The sequence below is a fragment of the Tachysurus fulvidraco genome, chromosome 12 (genome assembly GCF_022655615.1).
Source record: "Tachysurus fulvidraco isolate hzauxx_2018 chromosome 12, HZAU_PFXX_2.0, whole genome shotgun sequence".
Taxonomy (NCBI): domain Eukaryota; kingdom Metazoa; phylum Chordata; class Actinopteri; order Siluriformes; family Bagridae; genus Tachysurus; species Tachysurus fulvidraco.
The window spans coordinates 17,984,242-18,003,329 of NC_062529.1; the positions used below are offsets into that span (position 1 = coordinate 17,984,242).

At 41.5% G+C, this 19,088-nt stretch overlaps 1 protein-coding gene across 2 annotated transcripts in view; it reads left to right on the top strand.

The window, feature by feature from the left end:
* LOC113659566 (AT-rich interactive domain-containing protein 1B-like) overlaps positions 1-19,088 on the top strand; it is a 207,936-nt gene that overhangs the window by 122,856 nt on the left and 65,992 nt on the right. For both annotated transcript variants that reach the window (XM_027172441.2, XM_027172440.2), the window contains exon 5: positions 18,269-18,503. In XM_027172441.2, coding sequence (XP_027028242.2) covers positions 18,269-18,503 — 235 coding nt within the window. The remainder of the gene's footprint in view (positions 1-18,268; positions 18,504-19,088) is intronic.

Below are 19,088 nucleotides of genomic sequence, written 5' to 3' on the forward strand. Positions count from 1 at the left end.
TACCCACATGTGTTTTAGAGTTGGGATGAACCCAGAGGAAAACTGTGAACCATGCAAAATTTCACACAGATGACAAGAACATAAGCACAGAAGTGAGTTTAGAAGTGAGCTAGTGACACTCCCCACAGAGCCACCATGCCCTGCCCATTTCACCATTACAGTTCACATCTACTGTTTATTGTTGAGAGTAATGCAAGCCCAGTTTTAGACCACAGAGGGTTGGAAAATAGCTTTGAGCCAGAGGATTTTAAATGTTACACAACCTGTTACGCTTCACATCAATGCAAGCACATTCAATTCTGTTTGCTAAAATAGCGGCTGAGAGCAATCAATTACATTAGTGTTATATCAGCAAATTACACTAAAATAGAGCCCTTTGCTTCTGCTTTTCTCCAACAAAACGCATGCATAATAATACACACACACACACACACACACACACATATATATATGCAGGCGCTCCTCATTCCTGCTATGTTGCTCTCACTCCCTTACTGGGGATTTGACTCTAACTGGGCTTGGCGCCCGTAATGAAATGAAATCTATTTAAAGCCAAAAGCGAAGCAAGTTTTAATTTCCTATTCCAGGCTTAACCTTTTTGGCTGCACAGCATTTCACATCCACTTAATAACTTTTACTTCCCCCTTCCCTTCTTCGTTCATTCCATCCTTCTTTTCTCAGTGCTGCTGTGGGTGAATGCTGTAATGTGACTGAAGATTTTCTGTAAAGACTTTAATAGTTTGCCATTCAAATCCATACACTGATCTCAATATTAACAGCACCAAAACTGCAGCTTAAAAACACAGGTTAGGAGAAAGCAGACTGTGAAACCGAATGACGGACGTGTGGCTACTAATGCTGTCAGTCCCTGTCAAGGAGGCGTGGCCGCTGGTCTTGTCGATACAAGTCAGGAGTCTTATAGTGTAATATCTGTAAGTGCAGGTGATTTAGGTGTGGACTCACTGACTGTTGATGCAGGTGAAGGAGGTGTGGACTAGACCCTTGTCAGTGTCAGTGAAAGAGGTGTGGTATGTTTGCTTGTCATTTCTGAGGAAGGAGGAATGGCCATCTTGCCTTCCCTCCCAATTCAAGGAGATGTGGCATCTCTGGCTGTTATTTATCATGAAGGAGATGTGGCTTAGATGCTTCTCTTGTCCAGTAAAGAATGTGTGGCCTTTCTGTCTGTTAATTCAGGATAAAGAGGTGTAGCCTTGATGACCGTCATTTAAGGACATGGTGCCTGTCACTGACTTTTCAGGCAAAAGACATGTGACCTAAATACTTGCCCATATATGTCTTATTATTCCCAGTGAAGGAGGAGTGGCCTCTACAACTGTTAGTTCTAGTAAAGTGGGCATGGCTAATATGTCTGTTATGCTCAGTGAAGGTGTAGTCTGTTCCAGTAAAGCAAGGGTGCGACTCTCATTCTCATTGAAGGAGGCGTGGCTTATGTGGCTCTCATTCTCATTGAAGGAGGCGTGGCCTGTGTGGCTCTCATTCTCATTGAAGGAGGCGTGGCTTATGTGGCTCTCATTCTCATTGAAGGAGGCATGGCCTATTTGGCTCTTATTCTCATTGAAGTAGGCGTGGCCTATGTGGCTCTTATTCTCATTGAAGGAGACGTGGACTATGTGGCTCTCATTGAAGGAGGCGTGGCCTATGTGGCTTACATTCACATTAAAAAAGGCGTGGACTATGTGCCTCTCATTCTCATTGAAGGAGGCTTGGCCTATGAGGCTCACATTGAAATGGAAGGAGGCGTGGCCTATGTGCCTCTCATTTACATTTACATTTACAGCATTTGGCAGACGCCCTTATCCAGAGCGACGTACATAAGTGCTTAAATCTCTAACACTGAATACATTAATGCTGGTTCACTAGGTTACATACTTAAGATACCATGAGTTTAAAACATTTGTTCAAAGTTACAATGAAAAAAAAAGTGTCAAAGGGTTTTTGTTTTTTGTTTTTTTTAAATGCAAAAGATAAGGAAAGAAGTGCTAGTTGAAGTGCTTCCTGAATAAGTAGGTCTTCAACCGCCGCTTGAAAATAGCCAGTGACTCAGCTGTCCGGACCTCTATGGGAAGTTCATTCCACCACCTTGGTGCCAGTACAGAGAAGAGTCTTGTAGTATACTTGCCTCTTACCCTGAGAGATGGTGGAACCAGTCGAGCAGTGCTGGTAGATCGGAGGTTGCGGGGTGCAGTGCGAGGAATGATGAGGGCTTTGAGGTAAGAGGGAGCTGGTCCATTTTTGGCTTTGTAGGCCAGCATCAGTGTTTTGAATCTGATGCGTGCAGCTACCGGAAGCCAGTGGAGGGATCGCAGTAGCGGGGTGGTTTGTGAGAACTTTGGCAGGTTGAAAACAAGTCGGGCAGCTGCATTTTGGATCATTTGCAGAGGACGGATTGCGTTCATAGGTAGACCTGCCAGCAGTGCATTGCAGTAATCCAGTCTAGAAATGACAAGAGACTGAACAAGTACCTCACTCTCACTCTTATGTGGCTCTCAATACTAAGGAAGGAGGCGTGGCTTATAAACCTCTCATTCTCATTGACAGAGACGTGGCCTATGTGGCTCATCAATACTGTTGATGGAGGCATGGCCAATGTGAGCCACTTTTAAAGAGCTTGATCTATTAGTCTTTTGATCACTTACATATCAATGAACAATCAGGAATTTGGACTGGGATTGAATTGTCCCTGAAGAATATATACTGTGTATAACCATAATGATCAGAGAGGAATGTTGTATGTTTGAGCTTACGTTCTTAAACTGTTTTCTGCCTTTGTGACTCTGTTTAAGACTGAACATCGCCCCCTACCACAGATCTGCTGCATGTATGCAGCTGTTAGTTTTCAGAATTATGCTTGTCACTTTGTTTTTAAGGGTCAGAGTGCAATGATTATTCCTTCCAGTCCGTTCACACTGCTCTCGTCTGTGTATTTAACGCTCATGTCTGCTTGTCGAAGTGTCCGTGTTTCCCCTGTCGAACATTTGCCTCGAACGGGCTGCCTGTTCCCCGCTGTGTCACCCGTCTGGGATAAACAGACAGATGTAGGTTTAATAAGGGTGTCGAAGAGAGCAGATTAGTCTTAGTCTATCTCCTCGGGCTGGCTTCACTGACGGCACTCCATCTGCTGGTGAAGTCAATCACTGCATCCTGCACACCATAACGTAAAGCTATATACAGTATATTTAACAATCCTTTTAATGGATATAGTTAAAATCTTAGATTTGATTTTATGATGCATCTGATGCAAAGCTTTAGAAAGCGTAAAGCTTTATATGCTGCCATATTTTGATGATGTCACGCTTTCCTCCGGTTGAAGTCACGCTTCATCTGCACAATAATGAACTTATTACAGCATGATTAGTATTAAAATTGCACCAACATTAAAAGTGGCAGCAGCAGTAATCTCAATAAAGAATTTAATACTTGTTGTAGTATGTAATGTATTACAAGGCAGCATGGCATGATCACTTGAATTAATAGCAATCCTGAATGGGGAATGACTCTGTGTGTGTGTGTGTGTGTGTTTGTGGCTGTGTGTGTATACGATTCTAACTCACTCTGTTTCACACTTAGGTCTCATGTGCCAAACCCCCCCACCTCTGTGCCCAGCGTTTGCAATTATTAAAAGAAAAAAAGATTGTTTTACAGGCTGCATGTTAGCGGTTTGCCCAAAGCAGAACCAAAATAGCCCCGGCCCTGTAACTCTATTTTAATAACACACTTCTGTGAAATCTTATTAGTCTTGCTTTTAATAGACTGAACCTTCAGCAGTCGTGCTCTGCACTGTGGCACACATCTGAAACAGGACCATGAAGGCACGTGTAGTCTTCAGCAAATGGCACTCCTGTTTGAATAGATCACTTGGTGTGATGGCGTTTTATCCATGCTGATATTAGATCATCCGTTCAGCTGTGACAGCTTTCCACGGCTGGGAAAGTGGATAGCGGATGTCTTTACTATCATACGCTGCAAGGATGGGATTTTCGGACCTGATTGTGAGTGTGTGCCTGGAGGGGAAAAAAGGGACTTGCGAAAAGGATTATAATTAGTTGGTTGGGAGAAAAGCAAAGGAACAAATAAATAAATGAGGAGTTAAATATCCGGACTGTTGTAGTGTGATCTGATTTTTGGTTTGAAATGTCTTTTACTGTATGTCAAGCACGAATATTAGCCTTATTAGTCTTATTAAACTAATATATGCAAAAGAAAAAGTATAAATAAATAAACATGTTAATTCTTAACTTTGTTTAACATTAATTATTGAATTATTTACTATAATATGTAGTTAATTCATTATTTGTAGTTGCACAATAACTGGTCCTGGAACTATAAGGGGTTAAAAAAATGTAATCATTTTCAGATTTGTTTTATAGGTAAAACATTAAAGCATTTATTTGTATTTTTTTTGTTTGTTTGTTTGTTTAATTTAATGCATTTTAAACCCTAAAACATTTTGGATTTACAGTAAAATTAGCTTTGGTCTCTATAATTTCATGTTTAATTCATTCTCTCTCTTACACACACACACACACACACACACACACACACACACACACACACACACACACACACACACACACACACAGAAGCAGTAAGTATCCTGAGGCCTTCTCCGTCTGATTTGGCATGTCAGTGCATCTGATGCAGGCATGAGGTTTAATTGTAATTGCTGGTGCAGCAGGTCTGCAGGCCGGCAGCAGCAGCGGGAGGGGAGACGAACCCCTGCACGTCGATACTGGATGGAGAGATGGAGCTTCGGAGGGAAGAGGAGGAGTGCTGTGACTTTGTGTCAGCAGTTTGTCTTGTGCATAGTTAATGAAGGCAGCTGGGAGACAGGCACACCAGCAGCTCCGCTCTCTCTCTTCCCCCTTACGTTAACAGAATTCCGATAAATGAGATTTTTTCCTCTGGAGAAAGTGCCGGGGAGTGTGAGGCCTCCACCAGGGCTGTCTTTCAAACACGAACGAAAGCATGGTGGGACTTTCTCCCCCAGTACTTTCCATGCTCTGCTCTCTCTCTCTCTCTCTCTCTCTCTCTCTCTCTCTCTCTCTCTCTCTCTCTCTCTCTCTCTCTCTCCCAATTTGAGGTGTAGGCTGGAGGGAGTCCGTGGTGAATTGTTAAAATGAAAGAGAGCGGTGGGGGTGGGGGGAGCAAGAGAGAGAGAGAGAGAGAGAGAGAGAGAGAGAGAGAGAGAGAGAGAGAGAGAGAGAGAGAGAGAGAGCAAGGGCATCTACTGTGACTGCTAAGAGAAACAGCGAGAAATTGGATGGAAAACAAGGGAGAGAGGAGCTTGAAATGAAAATGAAACATCTCCAATTAAGAGGCCTTTGTTCAACTCGTCATGGACAGTTAGTCACACTCTTTTGTTCTCTCTACGTGCATTATCCAGACTGCTTCCCTTCATTCCTCTGAGACACATTTCTGCTTCATACCATAAACTGTCATGCATCATAAATATTTTTTACCCACCAAAAATCAATTAATTTCAATCCTTTCAGCACATGAATAATAAGTAAAATGCTACTGGCACGAATTAAAATAGGTCACTTATTTATATCCATTTGATGTTATGGAGTACATTATACCAAAGCACTACTGAATTCTCTAATCTGATTGGTCAGAATTTGGTGATTCGTTTTTAGCAGCTTGTACAGTAGCAAATCACAGCTTTAAGTAATCGTGCTTGTGCTAAGATGTCAGCGTTTCTATAGTAACATCTTACATCTCAGACATTTAATAAACCCCGTAAGCTTGCGTCATTGTAGAATTTTGTAGAAGTTTGTGTAAGTGCTCATTACCTATACTGCTGATTAAGGCAGCAAGACAAGACAACAAACGGTTCACAATAAGATATGAATGTAAAATATGAGTTGAAACAAGTTGATTATGTATGAATATTATTTCTGAATGAAAAGCTTTTTAAAGGCTTTTCGGCTTCATAGGCGAAACTTAACACGAATTACCGTCAGCATTACCGTGGTAATAAGAAGTCATCCTTTTGAGACTTGTTTACTAGATATTAATGAGTTGTGTACTAGTGAGGTACTAAATTAAAGTGTTCTTTTATTTAAGGCTTTAACTAGTTTCTGTTCATTTAATACTTGCCCTTCAGGCTGCAGTGAATCACAAAGTAAACACGCAAAACAGACAAAACATGCAGGTTTATTCATGTAAAAGACATAATAAATGTATTTTTGTAGATTAACTTGTTTTGTGTGTGTGTGTGTGTGTGTGTGTGTGTGTGTGTGTGTGTGTGTGTGTGTGTGTGTGTGTGTGTGTGTGTGTGTGTGTGCTTGTTGAGCAAATCTTTGTACGTGCAAAACTTTGAGGTCCAAATATGCAAATATTTAAAAAATGTGTAACAGGACTTTTCAGATTTGTGTTTTAGGAATAAAATGAATAATAGTGAAACAAGACAGAGCTATGTAGTCGTCAGATTTATTATGATATGCAGGTCACAATGTGATCGCTCGTCCCAATCCTGTATTGATCTGGGAGCCGGGCTGATGGATTGGGCCGATGAGCTCCATGACAGGAGTCATGCTCAATGAGACGAGACGAGGATGAGTTTGCATCTCGGCAGTCAAATCAGATCCTGCATGCCTAATTTCTATCACTGTCATTCTGACAGTGACGTGTTCCCCTTAGGCCGCGAGCACAGCGCTGTGGATTCCTTACCGAACGAGTGCAGTCGGTGTGAACGGCAATCCTTTTAAATGCGTGCTTGTGTTGATGTTTTTCTCCCAGACCCCTGTGAACAGTTCCACTCTACTGCTGCGCCCATCTGTGCACTGTCTCATCTTCAAAAAAAAACAAAAAAACAAAAAAAAAATACAGTTGGTCTGTTTTTTTATTTCCTTTCTCTTCTTTTGCCTTGGTAAACTGTAATAGATGGCATTCTGTCTCTGGAGGTTAAATTGAAACGAATCAAAACCCTTGGTATGTTTTTGCCCTTTTCTTTTATATCTGCAGTTCCTTTTTCTTTGGCTTCCTTCTATCAAGAAGAATTGAATGGCACGTCACTAGGCCTTTCATCTCAGAGAGATGTGTGTAGTCTAAAAACACAGAACTAATGTTCTGTAGCATTGAACCCAGTGAGCAAAGGAAATACAAAGCGCAAAGAAGAAAAGAGCTTGCTGAGCACAAAAACGAGCCCTTACAGCGGGGAACTAACCTTGCCTCGTCTCTGATGTTTCTCTACACATGTACCAGTGCCCGACCCATTACGAATCCACGCTCCTCTAAATCTGGTCTTTTATCAATCTGTAGCTTTCCATAGCGTAGGCAGGAAATCTCAGGCCTGGTCTATACTAACATGGATAAATTTAAAATTATCCTTTTTAAAGGTTTTGCCTTTGCATTCACAATAAAATTGCGTTTTTGACCACCGAGAGTACATCTTTTCAAATCCACCCTCCAGTGGAAATCAACAGGACACTGTTCTTTGCAGATGTGTGATCATCTTGTATGCTGATGTATGATTGTCATGCGATCTCGACATTTTCAAGATGGCAGAACTTAAATATGATTTGACTATTATTTTACTTTCCTTGTTGGACTGATTTGTACGGATCAGCACTGCTGAGGTGTGTAAGAAAGCATGATTTCTGTCTATGCATTCAAAACCAAATGAAAATATTGGAAATAATTTAAAGGTCATGGGTCAGACACGAGTTTCCATGTTTTTTATGAGCTCAAAATTACATTTGTTGATGTGGAAAAGGCATATCTAATTTTTGATTAGATTTACAATAAAATGTACAATACAAATATATGTAGCTCACTAATGCTCTTGTAGCTGAATGAATGTGGCATAGATCCCCACAGTCATGCTCCATGCTAGTGGTAAGGCTTTCCAAATGCATGGAGGTTATTATTTCAGCAAAACGGGACTACATCCAGGGTGTTACGCTCAAGGATCCACAAAGGTTTATGATATAGTATGTTTTATGTCAGATTTTACAAATCCACTTTGTTTATAGACTCAGAGCCTTAATGAGAAAACCAGAGGTGACAATGGCCAAAGTTCCTGAGATGACATAAAGGAAAAACCTTGAGAAGATATAGACTAATAAACACTAGCAACCTGTTTAAGACACTCATATTTTTTAACTTGGACTCATAATGGACATTTCCCATTTTCATACACCCCCTCTTCCCATCTGTCTCACAGGCTTTCATATGTATCTTACAATAAAAATGTGTCTGTACCAAAGATCCAGCATCTGTATCTACACATTTTTTTGTAGGAATTTATTAGCACTAATTCTGATTCTTCACCCTAAAATAACATCTTGACACGTGCTTGATATTCTTATCCCAATTTCAGCCCAAATAATATAACACTTTCTTTCAGACAGACTGTTTGTCTCTCCAAAAAGATAACAGAATTAAAATAAATATCCATGAAGATCTTTATAAAGATTAACTTTTTGTGCCAATATGGAGGAGTCATCACTGTGATTGCACTATACAGTTTTACAGCAAATGTACTAAACATGTCACACATATGGAGCTTCGCAGTAATCAGATACACTTCCGATTTAATCTCCACTTCATCAGCCGTGCAACTCATATCCATTGCAACATGACCCTGTTCATTAATATTATATATCCAATGCACTGAAATTGGTGTGAAAGACACGTTCACACTTTCTATATACTGTAAAACATATTAAAAAATTATATTAAAATGAATCAAAACTTATAGACCAGGTGAGGATTGGGTGAAAAGTTGCTCCTTGTTGTGTTTGATGGTGAACTCAATGTTCTAGATGCAGGATTTTCTATAATGCCTCATGTAGTGTGAAGACATATCCTTTAGTGAACTTTTGTCATGTTTGAAACACTATTTATTTGATTTATTGTGCAGCCTGATATATGGCTGTGACTATGTAAGCCTTCATCCTCACATGGCATACTATAGGCTACAGATGATGGCTATAGGTGGTAATGCAGTGTGGCTGAAGTGTATGGTGTGAGGCTGAGGTGTAATTATGTGTTGTGGCTTAAGAATTGCTTTAAGTCACAATGGCAGTTTTGGGTTTCTGTGCTGGCCGCTGTGTTGACCACTGAGCATCAGTGTTGGACTCGTGTGTTCATACTGATTCGTTATAGACTTTGCGGGGATACTGTAGATCTGAGTACTTTCATTGCAAGGGAATTGATACGATATAGTGATTGATCAGGTTGATAAAAAGTAAGGAAATAATTTTCGAGACGATTTAAAAAATATATTTATTTATATATTTACTTATTTACTTTCTTATTTATTTATTTGTTTGTTTGTTTGTTTGTTTGTTTGTTTTGCAAAAAAAAACTTTTATGGCCCTGTTTTGATAGATAGATAGATAGATAGATAGATAGATAGATAGATAGATAGATAGATAGATAGATAGATAGATAGATAGATAGATAGATAGATAGATAGATAGACATGACAAATTATTGAGTTTAATCCCACTTGTAGGTATTGTAAAACATTTCACTTACACCATAGCTAAAATCAGGCTTACAGAATCTGTGTGTCTCACAGAATTGCAGTAAGTTTCTGATAGAAGATAACTGTTAAAAAGGATTAAATGCATTTAATTACACTACCAAATAAATGTAATGTTTTTTTATTGTTCAGTAAAAAGAACACAGTGAATCTTTGGAATGACTCTCCAGGGGACACTATGAGTAGACCAATCAGTATGCCATGGTGTTCAGGACAAGTTGATTTCATGTATTTCATATTTGTTTGTTTGTTTGCTGGTTGGTTGGTTTTTTATTCATAGTTATACAGATGACAGTAGGTTTAAAATGCAGAAAACAAATAACCTACAGTATTTTTCATTGACTGTCGCAAAACGTCTTCATTTGGTGAGAAGCTATGCTTAAACTTGATGTGTTTTTCAATAAAACCAGCAGAACCAACATCAGTGCTGTAGCTTTGACGCTAGAGCTGTGTTTACTAGCTGGATTTATTCAAATTCAATTTATTTGTATAGCACTTTTAACAATTCCCATTGTCTCAAAGCAGCTTTACAGAAGTATAGAAACAGAAGAAGAAGAAAAAAAGAAAGAAATATATATAGAAGAAGAAGAAATAAATAAATACATACATACATAAATAAATACAATTAAAGTTTAAAATTATTTTAAATACTGTATATCTTTCCCTATCCCTAATGAGCAAGCCGGATGCAATGGCAGCAGTGAAAAACTCCTTGAGTTGATAAGAGGAAGAAACCATGAGAACCAGGCTCAGAAGGGAACTCATCCTCATTTGTGTGACACTGGACAGTAAATAATGTAAATGTAAGTTATGTCCTTTCTGCAACAGTTTATAATAGTGCAACCGAGCGCTCCAGAGGAACTAATGGGTCATCACAGTTCACCACAGACCTACCTAACACTAATTTCTTCCTGTCAAAGTCTTCAAATGATTGCTGATTAAGACCAGACCATACAGCTGACTGACACAACATTGGTTCAAAGAAGGCATGACAGTCTCCGGGTGGCTCCATCCACAACAATCCCATGAGTCATTGGCTGACCATGCAGATATATCCCTGGTGACCAGAGGTAGAATGTTTAGATTAATTAGCTTGTATGCATGATAAACAAAGAAAGTTGAAGAATCAGGACAATGCAGATATGTGGAAGTGGTAAATCCAAGCAAAATTAAGCCCAATGTTTCTTCTCTTTATATGCATTGCTTCACAGTATTGGACAAGAACTTTCTGAGATTTTGAGAAAGTGAACATTTTGTCTTTGGTCTAGTCAATTTCTGTGCAACCAAAACATGGGACTTAACGACACGATGGATCTTTGAATCAAACTGATTTGTCCACTGATGAGTAATGTGACTTAATGGTTAGTAGCTTTGCTTCTGGGGTTGGGGTTTCAATTTCTGCCTCCATGCTGCTTGTGTTTGCATGTTCTCTGGATGTTCTGTGTTACATGCTTCTGGAGTTTCCTCTGGGTCATCCTGCTGATTGTAATTTCTAATATGAGTGAATAGTCTGTGATTGAGTGAATCAGTGTCATGACTCAGCCCGGACTTTGGCCACGTGCAGTTGTTTGTTTACGTTTCTCGTCACGTGTCTGCCCCGCCTTCGTCTGCTCCTCCCTGTCACCACACCTGCTCCTCATTGTGTCATCATTGTCTTTTGTATTTAAGTGTGCCGCGTTGCCGATGGCAGCATGGAATCTACTGTTGTCTTTGTCCTGTCTCTAGTCCGTGTTCCTCTGTTATTAAACCCTGTATTGTCTTGCTATCCTGCGTTTGGGTCCGCTTCCTGCCCCTCGTCATGACAGAAGATTCCGCCACACTAGGACCCAGCAGGATAGCAGCTTGGACCGGTTATCGTGGGAGCATTTTTGTTTTTTTTCCCCTGGACTTCGTGGGTTTGGTGACATCGGTCCGCATTCTTTCGGTGAGAGACGCCACTCCGCATCCGGTTTCTTAGCAGGGGGCGCCGCCTCACTTCCGGGTTGTGGGCCATGTCGCCAGCCCGAATTTTGTTTCGTTTTTTTCGGTGTCCTGTGACATCGCCCCGCATTTGTCCGGTGGGGGGCGTCGCTTCACATTTTGTTTCCGTGGAGGACGTCGCCCCACTTCCTGTTCGTTGGGGGTGTTGCAGGCCCGTATTTTTTTGGATCTTCTGTTCTGTGGAGGATTTTTTTTTCTTCTTTCCCACCCTCCCTCCCTTCCCGTTCCTGGCTCCTGGTTCCCGAGAGGTGGGACTGGCTGCAGTGCGTCGAGGGTGGCGCTCGGCCCGTCGGCTCGGCTGTGGACGTTGCTCGTTCCCCCTGCTCGGCTGTGGACTTCGTTCGTTCCCCCTGTTCGGCTGTGGACGTCGCTCGTTCCCCCGGCTCGGCTGTGGACGTCGCTTGTTCCCCTGGCTTGGCTGTGGACGTCGCTTGTTCCTCTCTGGCTGTGCCGCCGTGTGCCTCGTTCCCCCCACCTGCCTCGCCATGTGCCTTGCGGGGGGGGGGGGAGTTGTTTGTTTACGTTTCTCGTCACGTGTCTGCCCCGCCTTCGTCTGCTCCTCCCTGTCACCACACCTGCTCCTCATTGTGTCATCATTGTCTTTTGTATTTAAGTGTGCCACGTTGCCGATGGCAGCGCGGAATCTACTGTTGTCTTTGTCCTGTCTCTAGTCCGTGTTCCGTGTTCCTCTGTTATTAAACCCTGTATTGTCTTGCTATCCTGCGTTTGGGTCCGCTTCCTGCCCCGCGTCATGACAGTGAGTCTGTCCTGAAATGGGTTGGTACCACATCCCTGCTTGCACTCCTTTGGGATAGACTCCAGGTTCCCTGTGACCCTGTGTAGGATAAGCAATTGGATGGATGAACCCCTAGACACCCTGGTCAACAGATCCAACATAAACATCCTCTTATTAATAATCTGCAAGATTCTTCAGCAAGGCAAAGTATTTCCTTTGCTCAATCCAAGACCTGTACAGTGTTAATCAGCTCCAATTACAGCGTAAAGTATTTTCAGTTTGGAAAATGTTATTTTATCAGAGATTACTCCAGTGTTCAGGTTTGTATTTACATTACATTACTACACAAATATTTCAAATGTTCTTACACACCATATTACTTTACTCATGATATGTGATGAATTTGGCTTTTTTCAAATAGATCCCACTGAATCAATTTTCAAAAGTGGAGGGCTCTTTTGGGAACCCAGACCTCTGTAGCCTCTGCACTTAGGGAAATTAGGGACTGAGGGAGTAGGATAAGTGAATGAGGAGGACTGTCTGTATGGGTTCTGACTTCAGGGAGACAGAGAAAGTGCATGAAGGAGAGCGAGGGAAAGACTTGATGAGAAATTGAGAGAGAAAGAGAAAAGGACGGGAGATGGATGAGGACACAGGGGACGTTATCCACAGGGAAAGGGAAAAAAATTATGGTGGTTGGATAGAAGAGAGATGGAAGTTGTATGGAAGGAAAGAAATTTCGCTTTGGATTCTGTGTGTATGTATGCATGTTTTCTTGAATGTGCTTCCCAGAGAGGCACAGGTTAGAGTGGATGTCCAGTCACAAGTGCTGATTTGTCACAGCACGATGGCCTTGCTGAACTGGCAAAGCCACAGTGGCCCAGTGAGGTGCCAGCGTCCAGCCATTAGCGCCACTCACCCCCAATTACGGCCTGATTATTCTGCCACGCTCTAATTGCCTTGGGAGATATGCTAATGCCTGTCATTTGGGATGATAAAAGATGCGCACAGGACTCGATGCATTATTTAGCCGGCTGGCTGGTGGATGAAGGATGTGGCATGCGCTTTAATTGCTGAGAGGAGAGGTTAAGCTGAACGAGCAGTTGAATTAAAAATGAGGAATTTACCATTTATTTATTTATCTCTGTGGTGTTTTACGCTCGCTGTCTCTCCCTCTCGCCAGCAGAATCTGTTGTGGGCTTGGGTGTGAAGAACAGCAAATGAGAGCGGCATAAATAAAAACATTTGCAGATCCAATAAGCACTAAATAAATATGCTATGTGTGGATGTGTGTTCGTGTTGCTGCGGCGTGCCTCTGTTTGAGCGTGGAGTTGTTTGAATGTAGAACCTTTGTGGCTTGTGGAAAAACAGTACCTCTGTGTGACGGCCGCTTCAATTTCATTATCCACATGTTTGCATGAAAGGCTTCATTTAAATCCAGACGCTTCACTGGAATACAAATGTTTTTGCCAGTTTCAGCCTCTGGAGCTCTATTGGCTGTGTAGGTGTGTGTACTGTAAAAAAATAAAAAGCAGATCAATCGAGAGCTGCCGTGTTTGTAGACGGGACCTGTTTGCTGTATTTACATTTACTTTGACCTCATTTGGCTTTTATTGCCAGAAAACCACAAAGCAGTTGAGGATACAGTAAAAGGACCTTGCACAAGAGCTCAAATGTGGCAACTTGGCAATGCTGGGATTTACACTCCTAACCTTCTGATCAAGTAAATCAAAACCTTAACCAGCAAGCCACCACTGCATGTGATGTGTATCCTTAAGCTGAGCACCCAACATGAGCTTGGCAGCTTTTTAGCCATCAAAAGAAATTGGCCTGAACTTGATGATAATCCCTTTGTTGAGGGACAAGTAGTGAAAGTGTTTGACTTCCTTTATCTGTCAGAAAGTCAAATAGCCTCAGATATGCTTAAAAACATGCAAACTTAATCCTCTTACTTTGTCTTTATTGGGAAATATTTTCCTCTCATTGTGGGAGACATACCTTCGGTAAGATCGTTGCAGATTTGTCTGCACTTCCTTAACAGCAGTGTTTGATTGGTTTTTGTTTGATCGGTTGGATTTCATTTGCTTGGAAATTTTGCCTAGAGTCTTCCCATTTGGCCAATTTGCCGATTCCGATTTGTTTCCTACAAGATACAAGAAACTTGGCACTGCATCTTTTAAAAATGCTGCTTCTGCATTACAGTGCAGCTGTAAGAAAAACTGCCTTCTTCCACATACAGGAGCTCAGGGATGCTCAAAATTTACTAGATAAGAGAAAGAGTAACAAGAGACAGAACAGCAAATAATAGGAGTCTCTTGGACATTTTGGCCATGGACGCTGTGGCAACATCTTGGACTGGAACGTCTCCCAGTGATAGGACAAACATTATTCTGTTGGACCACTTGGAAGCCTGATCTTCATAGGACAAGTTGACATGGCATTTACAGTATACACATAATGGTATATTCTCATATTAATGTCTCAATACCACATTTGTCTGATTATGTGTACTGGAATGAGAGGAAAATCTTCAAGTACCAAACTTTGCTGATCTTTAGGGATGGCCAAAATGGGAGCCACTCACTGAGCTGCAACAACATGCATGAACATCCCTGGACGATCTCCACAAACTCCACCTTCATGAATGTGCTGCTAAAAATCTGCTCAGATACTGTAGACAGAATTGTATGGTTTGTTCCTGGTGTCTTGGTTTGATACTGAGTTTTTAGCAACACGCCAGCACAAATTAATACAAAACACCATAGAATAAAAAGGCTCTGTTTTCTTGTCTAAGGCAAGGGAGGCATCTTTGGAAATTCATGTGCATAATGTCAACCTTTTGGATGTGGTAGCACATTTAACATACTCGCCAAAGCAGAGTTATTTAAAACCCTCAAACACTCATGTGTATTTTAGTTTTGCCTATCTCCATTAGCCAGCTTGCTTGAGAGATGAAATGTTGGTCTGGATGAGACTTCATTCTTCGGGTTTGTGTTTCAGGCTTAATTGTATCTTTTGAAGGGTATATCTGAACGAGCACTACATGGGGGATTCCATTAGCTAGTTTCTTCCTGCTGCTTGCCATTCAGAATGATTTGCATGGCATTTTAGCTGGATTTGTGTGGACTTTATGGTTTAGGATGAAAAAAAGAATGAGAACATCACTGTTTTAAAAGCTTACTCTTAGCACACTGCAGAGGGAAGTAGATCTAATTTGCTGTTGGATTATGTGCTTGGGACAAAATTGAGAGTTCGTGTGCCAGCATCTGGTCATAAGCGGTCTCCATTGATAAGCAGTTCAGTACATCAAGTGCCTTAGTATCACCAGGTTTAATAAATAGCGAACCAGTCTGGTCCTCCAAAGACAGACTTTTGTCCTCTCCCTTTTATTTGTTTTCTTCTCCAACTTGTCCTTTATCAATTGAAATCTCCGGATGAAGGTATGAGACCCAGAGCCATGTTTCAATGGCTCCATATCCATCTCCATGTTCCACGGTCCCGGTAGGTCCTGGCAGGGGCACAAATGAGATTTACCCCAGAGGGTGAGAGGAGCAGGGTGCCATCACCCCATACAGCAGTGTTAATGAGAGGAGACAGTGCCAGCACACTGTGTTTATTCCTGACCTTCTCTGTTTGTCGGATGGAGTGTGAAATTCACTCCATGTGTGCCAGGGTTGTGCCAGATTTGGCAAGGTTTGCAATCTGTACCATGCTTTATACAGTATACACCACAAGGGTGCAAGCATTTGCAAAGAGAGTTCAGAGTATGCTAGTGTCTCGAGAAATTCATTACAATTTAATTCAATTTTATTTGAACAGCTCTTCTAACTGTAGATAATGTCGCAAAGCAGCTTTACAGGAATATAAAGTTTTATTGTTTTATGAAAATAAAGCTTGATTGTTATGTTAGCTATCTATCTAGGTCATATACTGTACATTAGGATTAGCAATTGTTCTAGCTAGATACTGTACTTATGGCTACTTCATTCATTCATTCATTCATTCATTCATTTTCTACCGCTTATCCGAACTACTCGGGTCACGGGGAGCCTGTGCCTATCTCAGGCGTCATCGGGCATCAAGGCAGGATACACCCTGGACGGAGTGCCAACCCATCATAGGGCACACACACTCTCATTCACTCACACACTCACACACTACGGACAATTTTCCAGAGATCCCAATCAACCTACCATGCATGTCTTTGGACCGGGGGAGGAAACCGGAGTACCCGGAGGAAACCCCCGAGGGACGGGTCGAACATGCAAACTCCACACACACAAGGCGGAGGTGGGAATCGAACCCCCAACCCTGGAGGTGTGAGGCAAATGTGCTAACCACTAAGCCACCGTGCCCCCCCCCCCCCCATGGCTAATTATGTAGCAAAAAATATGTTTAACACAACAGAACATTGAAGTGACAAAGTTATTTATTAAGTTTTTCAATAGCTAACTCAGCTATCTAAGGTCTAACTTGTATGAGTTGTTACAAGGTTGGATGCTGATCTAAGAAAGGGCTATATTGCCACAGGTTTTTATTTAATTTGCAAGTCATTATCATTCTGAAGCAAAATTTGAAGCATTTTAAACTGAAGGAAACTATAAAATTAGTTCATGGGTGCTCACCTGTCTCTGCTCTCTCAGACATCGCTAGTGCTGACTAAGCATTGTCTGAAGTGTAACCTATCGGTGGAAAGCTGCTTCATTCTGACATATTGTCTTTTAATTGGCTTATGGTTTTCAGGGGTTAACTGTATTAACTCTGTATATGTAGTTTGAGGCACCTTTGAGCAACTCAATCCGTCACCTGGTAACCTGAGAAGAAATGTACACGCTATTTCACTACTTTACTACTGTAGAGCAGAGACTTTTATATCTGCATGATTTGAAAGTCTGTGGATGCCAGTTTCAATGATGTATGCTGTTAGTAGTGTCTATGTATTGTAGTGTTGTGTGTTCGCGCGAGCCGACCACAAGCCGCTGAATGGTCCGGCTCCTCCCTGTCTAGACTGTTTGACCAGAGTGATAGTTCTCCGTACTTTCTTCTTTTCCTTCCAGCGATTCTCATTAATTCACATCTGGGCGCACTCCGAGTGCCTTCCGGTGGGGCTTTTGTGTGAAGCAAATCTCATTCCTCTCAAAATTACAGTGTAGCATTTCCCCCGCTTATTGAAATGCTTTTAGCCGTGTGTGTCTGTGCATGGCTGTTGAGACATTCCCCGATGCATTGCTTGCTCTTGAGTGGCAGCTTTTCCTGACAGCAATAAATGTGGGGGGGTAACACCAGTAGCATAAGGGTGTCCTGGTCCACAACTCACTGTTTCCTCAAATGCTATGTGAAAATATGCAGGTTATTATATACAAGTCTGGGTATTTCAAAGTAAGGGGCTATTATCACCTCAATATTTTTCTTATTATGACAATTACATGCTTCAGGAGTGAATTAAGTGATACAAGATGCCAACTGGGAGTAGTTGACAGCTATTTGGAGACTCAGAGCACAGAGCAATTTGCAGCAGAGCGGCAAACAAATTGGATTTGGGCCACGTTGGAAAAAGACCCAACTCCTTGAATATTTGGACCAGCTTGCCGCTCACTTCCACTAACACCTTTTTATGTAATTGCCGCCTTTGACAAATATTACCTTCCATTTGTGAATCATCTGCCAATAGTGAACCGTGCAGCTGTTCTGCATACAACTGGAAAAGACGCTCATCGATTCCATGCTGAACTAGAAAAATGTGCCTCGTTCTTCTGTTTTGTTTAGATTGCTAAGGTTGCCTTTGTGGAGCATAAGGAAACTGATGCTCCAGTCTTTCAGTTTTTTTAATGTTGCTGTTGCCATATTCAAGATGAAATTTCTGACTTTGGTGCACTGCATAAATGTAACTAGGATTCAACTGATAAACTACACATTAATCCTTATTAAACTGCTGATTCCACGTGACTTGACATTTCCTCTGCAGGCCTCAGGTATTCTCATTGCATCAGTTCATTACCTGTTGTGAAATTAGCTTTTTTTTTTTATTTGCGTTCCAGGACCTGTCAGGCTCCATCGATGATTTGCCCATGGGAACTGAGGCTCCTCTCAACTCAGCTATCAGTGTCTCTGGTCCCTCCAATAGTCAGGGAGACCAGGGCAACCAGATTCAGTCCCCGTTTTCACTACACACCTCTCCTCGTGTCTCCAGCATGCGATCTGGACCCTCACCTCCACCTATAGCCTCGCCCAGTGCCACTGGCTCCAACCAGATCTCCCCTACCAATGGCCCAGGTAAGCTCACATCTCCTCCTTGTTGGCTTGGAGTTTTCAGTAAGTCAAAAACAGCCTTTATTCTTTTGTAACTCTGTCCATTATGTTAATAAAGCTACTTCAAGAGGGTGAAATTCGTCTCCACATTTCTAAATAGCACTTTTGATTCCTCCTACTCAGTTAGTCAGTTAGTCAGTTAGACGAGCTACGTCTGTGAGAGCTAGTGTTAAAGCTACATAGTTCTAATCCAAGTTCATGTTAAATAAAGTGCACTAAATCCTGAGCAGTTTTAGTGCATAGATGTAAGGAATCTAACATAAAAGGCATAACACTCTTAAAAATTTCATTTTTGCAGAATTTTGGATAAAAGTCTTATCTATAACCTCTCTACTCTTAAACTGTATCATTAAAATGGTCATAGCCAAGCAGTAATATGAATATTTCACTACTTTTTCCCCTTCACGAACACTACATTATATAAAATCTAACAAATTTTAACAAGGCATAAGCTCTGCCCACTCAAAATGTTCACATCATTCATAAATATCGAATCATGTGCCATTATGCTATCTGTATACTGTACATTTGCTCTATAAATAATAGATC